This window comes from Aspergillus costaricaensis, assembly GCF_003184835.1.
Source record: "Aspergillus costaricaensis CBS 115574 unplaced genomic scaffold BO79scaffold_1, whole genome shotgun sequence".
Lineage (NCBI taxonomy): Eukaryota > Fungi > Ascomycota > Eurotiomycetes > Eurotiales > Aspergillaceae > Aspergillus > Aspergillus costaricensis.
In genome coordinates, this window is record NW_020291801.1 from 1962242 (window position 1) to 1980188 (window position 17947).

At 28.1% G+C, this 17947-nt stretch overlaps 1 protein-coding gene across 1 annotated transcript; it reads right to left on the minus strand.

Moving 5' to 3' along the window:
• Nucleotides 1-10964: 10964 nt before the first annotated feature.
• sec16 (COPII coat assembly protein SEC16) lies at nt 10965-17714 on the minus strand. The gene is made up of 3 exons (XM_025680394.1): nt 17507-17714; nt 12092-17448; nt 10965-12036 (listed from the first exon to the last, which is right to left on the minus strand). Exons 2-3 carry the CDS (start codon nt 17421-17423, stop codon nt 11459-11461), a joined length of 5910 nt encoding a protein of 1969 aa, XP_025545492.1. The 5' UTR covers nt 17424-17448; nt 17507-17714; the 3' UTR covers nt 10965-11458.
• Nucleotides 17715-17947: the final 233 nt, after the last annotated feature.

A 17947-nucleotide genomic window follows, 5' to 3' on the forward strand; every position in this document is an offset into this window, starting at 1 on the left:
CTTTAAATATTTTAAAAAAAAAAAATTAAAATTAATAAGTAGACTGAATTACTTTTTATAAAATTATATTAAAATTAATAATACTAGAAAATAAAAAAATTCTCTAGATATATTTTAAAAAATAATAATTAATTTTTTTTAATTAAAATAAAATATATTATATAGACAGTCCAGAATAATATTAAAAGTTAAAATAATTTATTTAATTAGTAAGAATATAGATTATATTCTCTTAATATTAAAATATTTTTATTATTTAAAGATAATTACCTGATAATTACTTTTAATTTAATAATATTAATATTAAAAATAATACCAGCTATGGGAGACTATATTATATTTTAAATTAATTTTTTTTTAAAAATAATAATAAATCTAATATTCTATATTAGTATTATAGTTAAGTATATTATTATTCTTAATTTATTATAATATATCTTTAATAAGTACTATAATAGATATAGTAATAATTACTTATTTATTATAAAAAATATTATAAAAGCTTTTTATAATAATTTTAAGATTAGTACTGATATTAGCTAGAATATTCTAAAATAAAATATTATAAGAGCCTAGTATTATAATAAAAAAATTAATTAAATATTTTTATTCTTGATAAAACAGGCCAGCTGGTATTAGATAAATTTTTTTTAAAATTCTAAATATATTATAATAAATTTTGAAATTATTAATAAAAAAAAAAAAAGAGATTTTACTTATAATTAATAAAATAATTATATAAAATAATTATATTTAAATATCTTAAGCTCAAGTTCTGCTCAGAGTAGATATATAAAAATATATAATTATATTTATCTAATACAGAGAATTAAAATATAATAAATAAAGATAATATTATTAGATAATATAATTAAAAAATTTATATAAATAAGCTAAAAATTAATACAGCTATTAATTAATATAAAAAAGATTTTAAATACTATATTCTCTACTAATTAATATTTATTATTAATATGAGAATCTGTAAGTTTAAAAAAATATTTATATTTATTTTAAATTTTAATAAGTTAATATAGTTTAAGAATAGATTAAATAATATAAATAACTTAATTATATATATATAAGTAAAACTAGATATTCTTATTAATAAATATTATTTTATTATATTAAAATAATATACTGAAGTACTACTATAATTAGAAAATAAATTAAATAAAATTATTTAAAAAAAAGATATCTCTAGAATCTAGATAAAAAATATACTAGCTGAATATAATAATAAAAGATAAATTTTATATATAATAATATTATAATTTAACAGGATAATCAGAATATTTTATTATTCTAAAATATAGCTTAAATAATTCTAAATTAAATAATAAAATAAAAGAGAAAAGATATAGTAGATTATAAATATATTATATAAATATCTTTTATTCTGAGAAATTTTTTATAATTAATAAAACTAAATTTTAGGTCTTAGAATTAATTAAAATAAAGTATATCTTTATTAGTAATATAAATAAAAGATTTTATATATATTTTTTTAAAATATCTAGTTTTCTGGGAATAGATCTGAGCTTTTTAAATAATATAATTAAAATTAATATCTTATATAATATTATATAGTTGCTCTGGAAGATTAGAATAATAGAAATTTATAATTTAAATATAATAATAAATTTAAAAAACTAGTCTTAAAAATAATTAATATTAAATCTAAAATATTTTATAAAAAACTTCTACTAGCTATTCTTATTTTTATAAAAAAAAATTTTTTAAAAGAATATAATCAGAAAACCTTCTAAATTATTAAAAAAAAAAATATCTTTATAAATTATATTAAAAAAAATATATATTATTTTTAATAAAGTTAGTATTACTGTCTATACTAGTATTATTATTAATATTATTATTAAAACTAATAATATTATTAATATTTATATTAATATTATTATCAGTATTACTGCTGAAATTAATATTATTATTAATATTTATATTAGTATTGCCATCATTATTACTATTAATATTTATTTTTATATTATTATCTAAATCAGTACTAATAATATATCCAGTATAAATATTAAAATTAATATAAAAATTATTTATATTAAAATTATTAGCTGCCACTGGTTTAGCTACTATTAAAATTAATATTAATATATTTTAATTAAATAGACTCTACTTGTATAAGAATATTATCTAGATATTTAATAAAAAAAAAACTTATACTATATTCTAATCTTTAATAATTAGTCTTTTAAAAATAAGGTATAATAAGTATTACTAATTAATATAGATTAATTAAATAAAATAAAATATAATTCAAGTTAAATAACAGAGAATAAAAAAAAATAAAAACTAATTTATAAAAAATATAGCTAGAAATAAAAGTTCTGAATAATTTTTATAAATTTTATAAATTATAATAAAAGCTTAATAATATCTAGAGCTATATTATTAATAAATAATATTTTCTAAAACTTAAACATATTTCTATTATTAAAGATTTATATATATAATTATTATAATAACCAAAGATATTAATACCAAAGGTATTAATTATAGAAAGATAAGTATTATATATATTAATAATTTATAAATTAATATTATTATAAAAATTATTAAAAATTTATTATATTTATATTTATTTAAGATAGATATATATCATGGATTATATAAATAAGAGAATAATAAATAGAATACTACTACTAAATAATATTATTAATAATTAATTATAATAAATATATATCTAAGATTATTACAGTACTACAGTAGTAGTATTAATACTATATAAATATTTAAGTACTATTACTACTTAGTAATCAGTATTATTATAATTATAATATAATTTTAATTTCTACTACTAGTACTTAGTTACTAGTCTTTTAATATTAAGAAGATTCTGTAAAAGTCTTTTATAAAATCTTATATATTTAATAATAAAAATTAATATTATAATTATTATAATACAGCAGATAGAATTAATTATTAATTATTAAATTTATAATATTAATTATACAGCTCCTTATTATCTACTTAATAATATATATAATTTATATTATTTATAATTTATTATTAATTATCTTTATTTTACTACTTCTGCTTACCGCCTTTAATTCTTTTATAAATAATTATTTAAATAGCTTTATCTTAATATTATTATTATAATTATATTCTTATATTATTTATTATAGCCTGCTATAGAACCCGCAGTAAAACTTATAATAAAATTTATTTATAATTATATAAAAGTTATTTTTTTCTTTTTTTTTTCTTTTTTTTATTATTTTATTTTTTTTATTAAAATTTTAGCTACTGTATTTCTACTAAGTCTAATTTTTATATTATTATCTTAAATTATTTTTTATATTATTATCATACCTGCTGTTATATCTATTATTATAATTATTATTATTATTATAATTATTTTTATCCCTGCTAGCCTGTTTTTTTATAAAAAAAAGTCTATTTTTTTTATTATAAAAAATTTTCTTAAACTTCTAGATTTCTTAGCTAAAATTCTAAAGAAAATTATTATAATTCTGGAAATTATCAAGAAGATTATTAATATTATACTAGAAATTAAAAAAATATATAATAAGATAAAAAAAACAGAGAAAATAATTTAAAATTAATAAAAATTTTAAATAAATTTATATCTCTTTAAATATATAATTAATATATAATTAATATATAATCAGTATCTTATTATCAATACTATAATAGATTATTTTAAGAAGATTACTATTAAAAATATAAAATAAAGAAAAATAGAAAAAAAAATAATTTAATAATTATCTAGATAATAATACTCAGATATAATTTTTTATAAAAATATAAATTTTTATAATTATTAATTTTATAATAATCTGATATAATCTATTATCTAATATATTTTATAAATATTATAACTTATCTATTTAAATTCTAGTCTAGTATTTTTTTTTATTTTATTTATATCTTCCAGTTTTTATCTAGTATTATTATTCTTATTCTTATTTTTATTTTTATTTTTATATTTATATTTACTGTCAGTATTATATTTATTCTTATTTTTATTTTTATTGCTCTACTGTTACTCTTATTTATTAATATTAAATATAATTTTAATTATTTTATTTTTATTCTAAATAATTAATTCTAATTTTTATAAATAAGATCTAGCTATACCCACTTTACTATTAAAATAATTTAATTTATTAAATTTTTTTAAAAAAAATATTTTTTTTATATATTTTAACAGAGTTATCTTCTATAAGTTTATTTATATTAATAATTAGATAAATATAATATATTTTAATTATAAATATTAAATAGTAGGAAAAGTCCTTAATACTAAGTTTATTTTAAAATTTATTATAATTATATAAATTATTAAAGATATATAAAATAAAGTAGTAATTCTATTTATTTAATAGAATAATACTAGATATATTTATAAAATATTATTTATTAATACTTATAAAATAAGTTAATATTATAAATTAGATTATAATATCTAATACTAATTAATATTATTTATAAAAGTCTTTTATTATTCTTTTTATTTATATTATAATTAATTTTTATTTAAATTAAAATAATTATTAATAAATAATACCTGCTGAGTCTAAGAAAAGATATTAAATATTTAATTAAATTTAAATTAGCTAGTTATAGCCTGGTAAACTAGAATAAAATTAATTAATTAATAGATTTTTTATATTTATTAAAAAAAGAAAATAAAAATTTAATTATTAAATTTTTTTAATACCAGATCTAAGAACTTATTTTTTTATATTTTATAAAAATTATAAATACAGATTATTATATTTTTATATATTTTATAAATAATAAAAAGATCAGGAAATATTTACTTAACTAGTTATATTATTTTTTTATTATTTAAAATAATAATAAACTGCTGTTATATATAAAGAATTATCTTTTTAAATATTTTATTATCTGATTTAGAAATTTTAATTTAATTAAATAAATTAATAGAAATAACTAGCTTTAGTTAAATTAATTTATTTTTTTATAAATTATTATAGTTAGCAAGTAACTATTTTTATAAAAATTATTAATATAATTAAGAATTATTATTTCTACTAATTTAACTATCAGAATTAGATTTTTATTTATTAAAAAAATAAATAAATACTAAGACTTTCCAGGGGCTTTGTAATAGTAATAATATAATAATAATATTTAATATTATTATAATTATAATAATATATCCTGGCTAGAATAAACCAGTTAAATTCTGACTTTAAAAAAGTAAGAAATTTAATTTATTTATTTTTTTTTTATAATCTTACATAAAGAAGCCCGGTTTTAAAAGAATTAAATTATATTATTCTTTATTTTAACTGTTTTTAATATTTACTTAAAATATATTTTTAATTATAATATTTGTTTTAAAAGCTATTATTATTAGTAATATATAAATATTTAATACTTAAGAAATATTATTTATTTTATTATATCTGATACTGGCAGTATTTTTTATATAAATTTTAATTAAAAAAAAAGTAAGTTTATTAAAAGTAAAATTAATATTAAATTAATATTAATTAATATATTTTAGAATAATATCTCTAAAATTTATTTTAAATAATATTTATTATTTTTATTTATTAAGTATCAGCAGGAATACAGAACAGATACTAATATAATAATATTATAATATAAAAGTTAGCTACCAAGTATTTTTATATAATAAAAATAAATAAAAAAAAAATAAGAAAATATTTATAATTTAAATATTATTTTTTTATTATTAATAATATATTAATAAACAGATACTGTTAAAATGCCTAGTATATAAATATATTTATATATAAAATATATTTTTTATTATAAATATATATTTATAGTTTTTTTATACTATTCTATATATCTTTTTAATAAATTTTTATATTATTATTAATTTATTTTTTAGCTAATTATATTATCTTTAATATCTATTAGTCTCTTATATCTCTTAATTTATTTATTTTATAATTATTTATAAGTTATCTGCGGAAGTTTTTTATAATATAATTATAATTTTATTTCTTATAGAAAAAACAGCTATTATATTTCTAATAATTAAAATAGATACTATTACTACTGTAAAAATAAGATAAATATAATTATATAAAAAAAAAACTTTCTACTAAATATAATATAATATAAGAATAAAAATAATTAATATAATTTTTAAATTAAAGCTATACTTTAAATCTTAGTTTAATTATAATATTTTTAATTTTAATATCTATATTTTTAATCTAGAATATAAAAAGACTAATATTAATAATTTTTCTTTTTATATTTATTTTATTTTTAATAAATATAAGTAGCTATTCTTTAAGATTCTTAAAACTATTTATATTTATACTAATAAATATACTAATCTATTAATTTTATTATATTTAATTTTTATTTACTAATATATCTATCTAGGTATCTCATAAAAATTATTAATAAAAAAAATTTTTATTTTTATATTTATATATATTTTTTTTATATTATTTATATTAATAAGATATTATCTTATACTGGTATTAATTATTTTTAAATTAATATATATAATATCTTCAGTAAGTTCTAGAATATTATTACTTATATAAATATTAATTAAATTATTTTATTTATCTATATTTATAATATTAATTATACTATTATTATTAAGATTCTTTATTACTTTATATATAAATTTTCTAGTTATTAAAAGATTATTATCTCTAAGAACTGGAATTTTATTTTTATTTTTATAAAAATTATATCCAGCTCTGTCTGGAGGATAAGCTTAAATAAAATAATATTTATAATATATATTTTATATTAATATATTTTAATTAGAAATATATAATATAATATTAGAGTAATTAATGATTTACAGTTACTTTTATATTTATAATATATTTTATAAAAGTCTTTTATTAAATACTTTATATTATTATTAATAGAATTAAGATAACTAATAATCAGGAATTATAAAGATTTTAATTATTTTTTATAAAATTATATATAATCTTATATATTATTTATTTTATTATTAATTTAGTATTTATAATATTATTTTTTTAGAATTTTTTATTTTTATCTAGTACTACCAGTTCTTTATTTTATATAATCTATTTTTTAATTAAAAATTTCTTTTTTAAATTATCTAGCGCGGGGGCTAGTCTGGTATATATTATTATAATAAAATTTAATAAGATTTTTTATATATTTCTTTTTGCCAGATAGATATTAAAGATTTTAAATATATAATATTTATATATAAAAACTATATAAGTTTAATTTATATATAATATTTAATTTATAGTCTGGTCCTTCACAGTTTTTAAAATAATTAAAAAAAATAAATATAGATTATAGTAGAGATTTTATAAGTTTAAATTAATTAAATTTATTAAATAACTTATGACTAGTATTATATATTTATTAGAATTTTTAATAAATAATTTAATAATAATAGATCTTTTTTTAATTATTAATTTAATATAAATAACTATATAATTTAAGCCAGTCTTAATAAATATAATAAAAATATATATTTTCTTTTTAAAAAAATAAATTTAAATAAAAGATTTCTCTCTTTTAAGAAATACCTGGTTATAAATAATTAATAATATAATATATATTTTAAAAATACTCTGTAGAAGCCATTCCAGGTTTTTTATATTAAATTATAATATATTATTATTATTATTATTAAATAAGATATTAATAAAATAATATTTTCTTATTTATATATAGAAGTCTTTTACAGAATTTTTTTTTATTATAATCTTTATTTCTAGATTTAAATATATATAAGTTATCTACTTATATTATCTAATAATATTAAATAATTTTATAATAATAGAAGCAGACAGATTATTTTTTATATTAATAAAATTTAATTATAATAAATCCAGAATCAGTTTATAAAAATAGTTTATATATTAATAAATATAACTTAATTTCTTTTAATTAATAATAAAAATATTTCTGTAATTCATAATTTTATAAATTTAATATATTATAAATTTTTCTAGCTTAAAACTCAGATATAATATTTTCTTAAATATAAAAAAAATATCTATCTTAATTTTATTATTTAATTTAATTAGTAGTGTAAAGCCCTGTATATATTAAATTATAAAATATTAAAATAATTTTTTTAATTAATATAAAATAGTATTAGTATTTTATACTTTCTTATTAAGAATATATTTTATTATAAACTTCTGGTTATAAAGTAATTAATTATCTTATATTTTTAAAGTAGTATTTATAATCTATTATATATAATTATTAATAAATATTATTTTTATATCAGAATTTAAGAATAAGAGAAGTCTTATATATTTTAAAAAATTATATATATTATTATAAAAAAATATAGCTGTTAACAGGACACAGAATTTAATATATAATTAAATATAAATAAATAAAATATCTGATTTTCTGTTATATAATAAATAAATTTTATTAAATATAATAATTTTAAAGTATCCCCCTAGATTACCTGGGAAATTTATAGATATATAAAAATTAATTAAATTATATAATTTTTTTTATTAATATATTAAATTTTTATTATTTAAGAATTGTAGCGGGCCTTTTATATTTAATAAAAAATTATTATAATAATATATATATTTACTAGTCTATCTTTAAAGATTTTATATTTTTTTATTAATTTATTTTTAATATAACTTCCAGCCTGGTGGTATATATTATTATAATAAAATAATATTTAAAATTTTTTAATTATTAATATAATCTTATTTATCCACTGCTTAATAAGATAGAATAAAATAATAATAATTATAAAATAATTCTTTAAAAAGTCTGATTTATCTTTTTTAACTATAGTAAATTTATATTTAAATTTATTTAATTATTATATTATATTAATTATAAAAGTCTTCTATATATTTCTAAAAAAATATTTATATATAAAAAAAATATAACAGCTTTCTAGGTTTTTTTAATACTAATAATATCTATAATAATTATTTTATATAATAAATTAAATTATATAATTTTAATAATATAATTAATATATACAGATTACTAAAATTTTAGTTTCTAATTATATAATATTTTTTTTATATAGAAATTTATTAAATTTTTAATATATAGATTCCTGCAGATCTTCTTATAATTATTAAATTAATATTTTTAAATATTCAGCTATTTTTTATATATTAAAATTCTTTTATAATTTTTTAATATCAGTTATATAAGCAGATTATTTAAATTTATATTATTATTAAAAAATTATTATAGATTCTTTACAGCTTAGTATATACTTGATTTAAATATATAATTATTAAATATTTTTAAAATATTTATCTCTTTCTTTATATGCTTAGATTTTCTTAGTATAATTTTATTATTTTTATTAATTTAAATATTTTTAGTAGTTTCAGTACTTTTATTATTTTTAATATTTTTAATAATTATAATTATCTTTTTTATTTAAATTATAATTTAAGACTTTAATAACTACAGGACAGCTTTTATATAAATATAAATTTAAAATAAATCTTTAAGATTAAATATCTCTAACTGATATTTAAGAATTAATTTTTATTAATTATTTAATAATTTATACTTTTAAATTAAAATTTATAATTACTGTATCTTTAATAGATCTAGAGACTTATTATTAATAATAAATAATAATAATAATAATAATAAGAATTCTTTATCTGATACTGGTTTTAAAATCTTTTTTATATTTAATTTATTTTTAATTATAAAATTAATTTTTATTTTAGCTGTTTACTATACTCTAATTTTATATATTTTAATAAATTATAATTTTATTATTTTAATTATTAGAATTAGCTGTAAAAGTCTTTTATAAAATATTTTTAAATTTTTATTTAATAAAATTATCTTAAAAATAACTTTATTATTACTTAGCTTATTAATCTATAATAAATTATATATTTATATTAAAATATTTTTTAAAGTCTATATTACTATATTTATAATATTTTTAAAGAAGTTTTTTTAATAAAATACTTTTTCTAGTCTCTGTGTGTTTTCTAATCTTATATTATATAAAAAATAAATAAGATATTTATTAAGATTTTATTTTATCTTATTAATATACTGACAGTTATATTTAGTAATATTTTATATTTTTTTTTTAATTATAAATTTTTAGATTTAGATAAGCCTGGCTTTCTATTTTTAATTATTAATTAAATTCTTTATTATATAATTCCAAAGTTTAAGTTAATAAAATTTAATTAAATTAAATAATAACTAATCTCTTCAGTTATTTTCAGAATTAAATTTTAATAATTTTTATAATTTCTTTTTGCTTTTCTTAACTAATTTTTATATTATAATTATCTCTACTATAATTATTTTTATTATATTATTATTTATTAAAAAAGATTTTATACTATTTTTACTATTTATTTCTTTTATATTAATATTATTTTTTTATATTATTTATAAAAGTCTTCCAGCTTATCTCTAGTCTAATTTATTATTATTTAATTATTTTATTTTAATATAAAAAGAAAAGATAGAAATAAAAAAAATAAAAAGAAAAAGAATAAAATAAATAAAAAAAGAAGAAAAAAAAATAAAAAAATAATATAAAAAAAAATAAAAGAGTAAGAAGAAAGAAAGATATAATATATATAAAAAAAAATAAAGTAATAATAAATTAATAATAAAATAATAATAAATAATCTGTAGAAAACTCAGTCAGTATAAAAAAATAATAATAATATAATTCTTTATAAATAAATTAAAAATAGAAAAGTAATAGACTTTTAATAATAATAAATAGTTATAAAATAAGCTTCAAACAGTTGATTTCTTGTTATTTTCTTAAATATAATTTTAAAATAATATATAAATATTAGTATAACTATTATGTACAGTATAATAAAATACTTATAATTTATCTTAGTCAGTAATTATTGGAAACTGTTATATAACTAGCCACAACTCCCGGCAACTTCCACCAGCGGCCTACTATGTACTTCAAATAAGTGAATCAGTCAAGCATCGTATTAATTAATCATGCACAAGAGCCATATAATACACTTGCCACGAGGCATCATGATACCTCCGACATCAAGTTCGGTTTCGTCCATCTCCATAATCCGCATCATCAGAGAGAACAAAGGAAAATAGAACAAAGAAAAAGAAAAACATAAAAATAATAAAAACGAATAAACCATAATATATGCACAGATACAACATACAAGTAGTAATAATAATAAAGAAAAAAGGGGTTGGGTTCATGCAAACAACGCCCGAAAGAAGCCGTCTTGCTCTCGGAGAAGACAGCATGCAAGACTTTTGAGGGTCTAAAAACCAGGCAAAAGCCAGGACGCGCTTCATAAAGTGTCAAATGCAAATGGTGAATCGAGGAGGAGATTCGTTAGACATTATCGGATAGTGAGGTGATATAAAATAAGCCGACACTGGGTCCGGATGTAATGGCCGCAGTGTTTTGAGGTTCCGTGGATTTGGCAAAGTGAGGTGTAAGATGGGATTATTTTGCCATTACGTCGACATAGCGCCCCTTCTTCTTTCCTTTGGCGGCTGCGCCCTTGCGAGCCGTTGGTGCTCCAAGCAGGTCATCGATGGAGCTGGCATTGCTAAGGGAAGTTGCTGGCCTTGGGGGTGCTGCTAATCCGCTTGGAGGCGTGGAAACTGCGGCACCAGTAGAAACGGACCGTTGGATTGAAGGCGGGGGCACACCCAGAGAAGACAGAGCTGGACTGCCCGGAGGAGGAGGCATTCCTGTAGTAGAAGGCGGCCGACTACTGGGAGGCGGCATCATTGGGGATGCACTGGCCCCAGGTGGTGGTGCTGCACTGCTACCGCTGGCCGTTCTACTAGGAGGTCCTGAAGCACGCGGCGGCGGCGGGGTAGCGCGCGCAGCGGTAGCGCTGTTGGGGTCCTTCTTGTTGACCCATTTCTTCAGATCCTTGTCGTAGTAGAATGAGTTCTCCTCACCGAGCTTGGCTCGGATAGGCTTGTTGGGGTTCAGGTCTTCCTTCTTGCCACCAGCAGCACCTCCGAACCAGCCTCCGAACCAAGACTTCTTAGCGGGTGCAGGTTTTTGGGCTACAAGTAATAGGTTAGTATAAATCTCATCTTGAACAAGTTGACGAGTACTCACCATCCGCTTCTGCAGCCTTTCTGAAAGCTTCATCCGCTTCGCGATCCTTGCGTGCCTTTTCAGCCTTCTGAATGGCTGCGGCACGCGCGGCGATATCATCATCGTCATCATCATCCATAAAGGACTTCTTCTTCGCTGGCTCTTCTTCGTTGACTTCTTCCGATGGTGCCGCTGCAGGTTCTGCGTGGCTTTCAATGGCAGGAGGCTCATAACCGCTGCTCACACCTGGAGACATATAGCCACCCCCGTCTGAAGGAGCCTGGTTCATGAATGGCTGGTCAAAAGAGCCATAACCTGCGGGCTGATACGGAGATCCGCTGCCGTAAGACTGTTCTACAGAACCAGTCGAGGCTTCGGCATGAGCTTGAGGAGCCAGATCTTCCTTGACGGGTGCAAGAGGCATGTAAGACGTTTGAGGAGGGGTCGACTGATAACCAACAGCCGGCGGGGAGTTGTACAGCATTCCTCCTTGGTACATGTTGCTCTCAACCGGAGTGGAAGGTTCCTGCGAGCCGCGTCGCTGGGCCAAACCAAACCCATAGGAAGAAGATCTTTGAGAGTCGAGAGACGATCTGCCACGCAACTGTTCAGGCGAAGAAGTTGGAGCATACTGGTTATTTGGCTGGTAACGTGACGGGCCACTACTGTAGCTCGGCTGCGCAGAGTACGACCCGTAGATATCCGACACCGATGGCGAGCGACTAACAGTAGGGGTACCTGCGATCTTGGCAAAGGGGCCGATGTCTCCATCGCCAGCCTTTGCTGAACCGGCAGACCCAGCTTCGTTGTCCTCGCCGGCAACAAAACTGTTGAACTTAGCCCACATTGAGCCAGAGACCTTCTCCATGCTGGGTCTGGAGATCCAGGATGAGCCTCCGTCGCTTGTTGTTTGTCTGAGACGTGCGGAAAGCTCGTCAACACCGAAGTACAGGTGCTGATGTTGATAGGGCGATGGCTTAGTGGTTGCCTTCAGGGTAGCTGCAATCGCATCACAATATTGCTGAGCTTCCGATTTGCGGCCTTGATCCGCCAAAGACCACGCATACACCAACTTGAAAGCAAGCAGATGGGGAAGCGTCGGCTTAGGAGAAGCCGAAAGAACAGAGGTGGCGTACTCATAAGCTTCAGTCAGAAGAATAGAGTCCTCATCTTGTAGAGCAGCGAGAGACAAGTGCTGATGATCAGCGCCAAGGAGGACGACGCTTGCCTGCGGGTCATCCACCCCGCCGAACACAGCAGCTCTGGAGAAGATGAAGCAAATGTGCGCAGCCTCGGTCCGGCCATACGACTGTAAGAGCCTGCCAAGAGCTAATAGCGCCTGGTAGTCTTCTGAACTGCGGTTACTCAACACCAGACCGAGGGTATCTCTCCAACTGTCGAGGCCATCCAGCGCATTCTTAGATGCTCCTTGTCCATCAACCTTGCTGACCATCTGCAATCCAGCTCGGGCAGAGGGGGGTACGAGCTCGTCAACGCTCTCTTCGACATTGCCGGCAAAAATCTCGTAGAGCGCTGCAAGTGATTCTGTGTTACCAGAGGCAGATCTCACTTCGCGTCTTACGAACTCCTGGACAACCTGCTTCCACACAGATTTGTCCATTGTTGACGCTATGATCATGGCATGTCCCCAAAGGCGATGGTCAACAGCGCCCCAAACGGCTTTCTCACGCTCACCCACCAGAAGGCTGTTGCGAATGCTCTCGACCGCTTGAGGATCGGCGGCATCGGGACGAGAAGGAGCATCCAACGGCTGGGTTGTGCTGAAGGATGGCAAGCCATTACCATAGGGCTGTGTGGAGTCAACATCCTGCAAATGCGGGAAGATGATTTGGCGTAGGGACTTCTGAATTTCAGGCGATCCTTCCAGAACACCATCATGTTCAACCAAGACCCGAACGACCTTCCACAGCAGTATCTTCTCTTCGCTTCTCTTCTGTGAGTCCGCATGCATGTAGACAGTCTGGGGGATGCCCTCATTTTCAAATGCAGCGATCTTGCTAGAAAGCCAAGCAAGCAGATCCTTCTTCTTGGACTTGGATTTCAGCGGCCCCGGATGACGCGCAATAGTATCGGGTACAGGAATCCAGTCACTTAGTTGATGAGTCTTGACCTCTCCAGGAGTAGACTTGATCTTCGGAGTAGCTTGGCCGGCAGAGTATCGAGGAATATGCTTAGGGAAGCAGGAAAGGACTGAGCCACCGAATCCAAACTTGACAATAGGAGCCCCCTTCCAGCGCTCCAGGGGATCGAACTGTTGATCATCGGTAGGAGGGATAAAGTCCAATGACTGAGAGGCAACGTGGTTATGTGCAGACATCGGAGCTGGTGCGTAGGGGTTCACAGCCTTGGTGGGAGACCCCGCTCCATGAACAGATGCAGGCCTCTGTAGGGTATCCACAGATGGCACGGACAACCTCGGCCCAAGCGTTTGCTGACTTGGCGACTGTGTCAACGACCTACGCGGAGGAACGAAGGTCGAATCATCCGATGGGAGCACAGGCGCTGGTGGAACGTTGGCAATAGGGGCAATGCGTTTGGAGAATTCGTCAACATAATCAGGAGGAGCATACTGGTTCCTAGGAGGCGACATCGGCTGCTGCGACATTTGATGCACGCTGGCACCGATGTTGACAGCTTCCGGAACGTGCGCGGCTTCAGGCGGCTGAATGGGGGAATACTCAGCAGGGCCAGTCGGGTGCGATTGTAAGTCGACAGGAGGAACGATAGCTGGCTGTTCCATGGAGGAACGTCGTTGTTCTGATTGCTCTTGAGGACGATAAGAGACCTTTTCATGGTAAGCCAGAGGGCTTGATGTGCGAGGTTGGAATGGAAGTGCAACTCCCTGCGAGGGTGGAGCGGAAGGTTGAGAAGCATAGCGATTGCGTGGCGGGGGAGCGGTTGCCGGGGGAGGCGCCGGCGAATATCTAGGCGATGACGGAGGCTTGATTCCGACTTGCAGAGTAGGTGGCTTCGGCGAGTACCTCGAAGTAGCACTAGGAGGAGCTGGGCCGCTTGGAGCACCGGGTGCGGACAGGCTCGCATACGGATCTAGCCGCTCGGGCTGCTGAACTTGAGGCTGGGGATAAGCATCAGCCGCTGCCGGGGGAGCAGTGGAAAGGCTAGCATATGGATTGGCCGGCGGGGGAGGCGGATGAGATGGTGCGGGTGGCATTGCGTTGGCACCAGGGGTATACCGTCCCGAGCTAGCTGGCCGAGACTGTGGCCGAGGCGGGGGTAGAGGGAGCTCTTCATAGAAATTCTTCGGAGCGGCTACCTTGGCGGTCGATTGTGCACCATCCGGCTGCGCTCCCAAGGAAGGTGGTGGCATGGAAGTTGACGGCGGAGGAACTGGAATGCTATTGCTTCGTGGGGGAGGTGGAGTACTACCCGGCTGTGTAACCACTGGCTTATGACTAGCCACAGGCCGTCGAGGTCGTGTGAGATCCTCCGGGAGATCGTATGGTGACCTGTAGCCTTCCTTTGCCCGTTCGGCAAAGCTTTCTGCTTTATTTGCGGTGACATTTGGTCGCGGCGGTTGCGTAAAGTAGTCCGCAGAGGCGGCCATGTTTGCCGGAGGCGCTGCACCAGGCACAGGGATCCCTTGAAGCAAGTCCGACGTGGACGGCTGATGCGGCGTATAAGCAGTTGCTGTTGCACTGGGTCTGACAGAAGACTGTGGGGTCCCGAAAGGACTACTCAATCCTGGGACAGCAGCGCCGGCAGTGGCTCCATTGGTATCCTGGCTCGTCGGTGCCTGTTCAGTCGTAGCTCCTCCGATGTCATCCTCTAGAAGTAAGTCGTCATCATCATCAAGTTCCATCTGCCACCGCGCAGCCAAGTCGTCTTCGGAGGGAGCAACCTCCGCCTCTTCTTCAGCAAGCTCGGCCTGCCACCGCGCAGCCAGATCCTCTTCAGACGATGACTTTTTGACGGTATTATCCGTTGCCGCAGCAGCGAGAACATTATCGAACTCCTGTGCAGCCGGATCCTCTTCGAAAGCTGAAATCTCAACATTGTTATTGGTTGTCGCAGCAGCGAGAACGTTATCGAACTCCTGTGCAGCCGGATCCTCTTCGAAAGCTGATATTTCAACATTGTTATTGGTTGTCGCAGCAGCGAGAACGTTATCGAACTCCTGCGCAGCCGGGTCCTCCTCAAATGCTGATATCTCAACGGTGTTATTAGTTGTCGCGGTAGCGGAAACATTGTCGAGCTCCTGCGCAGCAGGATCCTCCTCAGGAGATGGCTTTTCAGCACTGTTGTCTGAAGCCGCAGCAGCTAAAACATTGTCGGGCTCTTGCGCGGCCGGCCCCTCTTCAGATGACTCCCTTATACTGTTACCCGTTGCTGCTGCAGCGAGAGCATTATCAAACTCTTGCGCAGCAGGATCCGCTTCGCTCATCGGAGAGTCCAAGGAAACACCGAGGGAGTCCATGACTTGAAAGGTGCTCTTGCGCGTGATATGCGACGCTGGTTGAGATTCGTCCGGAGGCGGAGCACTCTGGACAGCCTTGAAAAACCCATCATCTTCGTCATCATCGCCGGCAAAAAAGTTATCGGTCTGACTTTCCTCTACGGCAGTCGGCTCAACTGGCGATTCGGCACTATCATCCAGCAATGGAACGCCCTCTTCGAAACGAGATTCATTATTCTCCGGAGGCACGTAGATGGGCTTCGTCTGTGTTTTCAGCTGGTTGAAGAAATCATCCTCCGCAGGTTCCTCATTGGCAGTATGTCCCCAAATGTCATGGCCGCTCTGGGCCTCACCATTGGTATGTGCGGGTTCAGTCGCATCCTGTTCGCCGGCGTGAGGTGTAGTACTTTGTTCCTCCACACCCATATCTTGCGCAACGGCAGCCTCGCTCGGGATAGACTCCTCGGCTTGGGGCTGGGCAGCCTGGGCTTCCGTTATCTCGTCCTTCGGATAATCCAGAGGCACATCCTCATTGTCCTGAGCATACTCCGTCTGCGATGCATCCAGACCCGGGGTCTCGTGGTCGTCGCTTATCTCCGGTGTCGTCTCAACATCGCCCGAGGGAGCTTCGGGCACTTCATCGCGAGCTGGTATTTGATCGGGGTTTGGCAAAGACTGGGTGTCAATCATATCCGGGCTAGCTGCTTCTTGCGGCGGGGCAGCAGTGTCGGAATCCGGGAAAGCGATGTCGCTGATCGAATATTCATGCGGTGTCTCCATAGGCGAGCCGAGAGGGATGGTGGTGGCCTCTATCGAGGTATCGATCTCCAAACTTGCCGGGCCAGTCGGAACGGGGGTAGCATTGTCGTCTGATCTGAGCGCCGGATTCCATACGGCTGCCACGTCACTCTGCGCCATACTTGCCAAAAGCTGGGGGTTTTCACTGGGAAGCAATCGTCAGACCCAGGCCGCATATAGGACACGTTTGCAGATGCACTCACCCGGAAACCCGACGGGGAGATAAACCGTAGATGCTAGAATAGGTGATTTACTGGAACATAAAATAGAATAAGAAGGACACAGGAGACCGGGTCCAATAACAAAGCATTACAAGAAGTAAGTGGAGTATAAAATCATGACTGCATCTCCGGAAATTGTCTTTCTTTTTTGTCTTGGGGGGAAAAGCCAGACAAAGTGCTGCAGTGCCTGGGCTGCGGGCTTATGATGCTGTGCACACCGGCGCTGGCTGACTGGCTAGTTAATAATAATAATAATAATGACCTGCCCGGCTTTGGGACGCGCCCGTCATCCCGGGGCTGGAAGATTGGTTGTCCCGGGGCGGAAGTGCCACCTTACCTCTTTTCTACTCTGGGTCACGTGGTGCATAGCCCCGATCCAGAGATGGAGCTGATTGAGCTGAATAGATAGAAGATAGAGAGAGA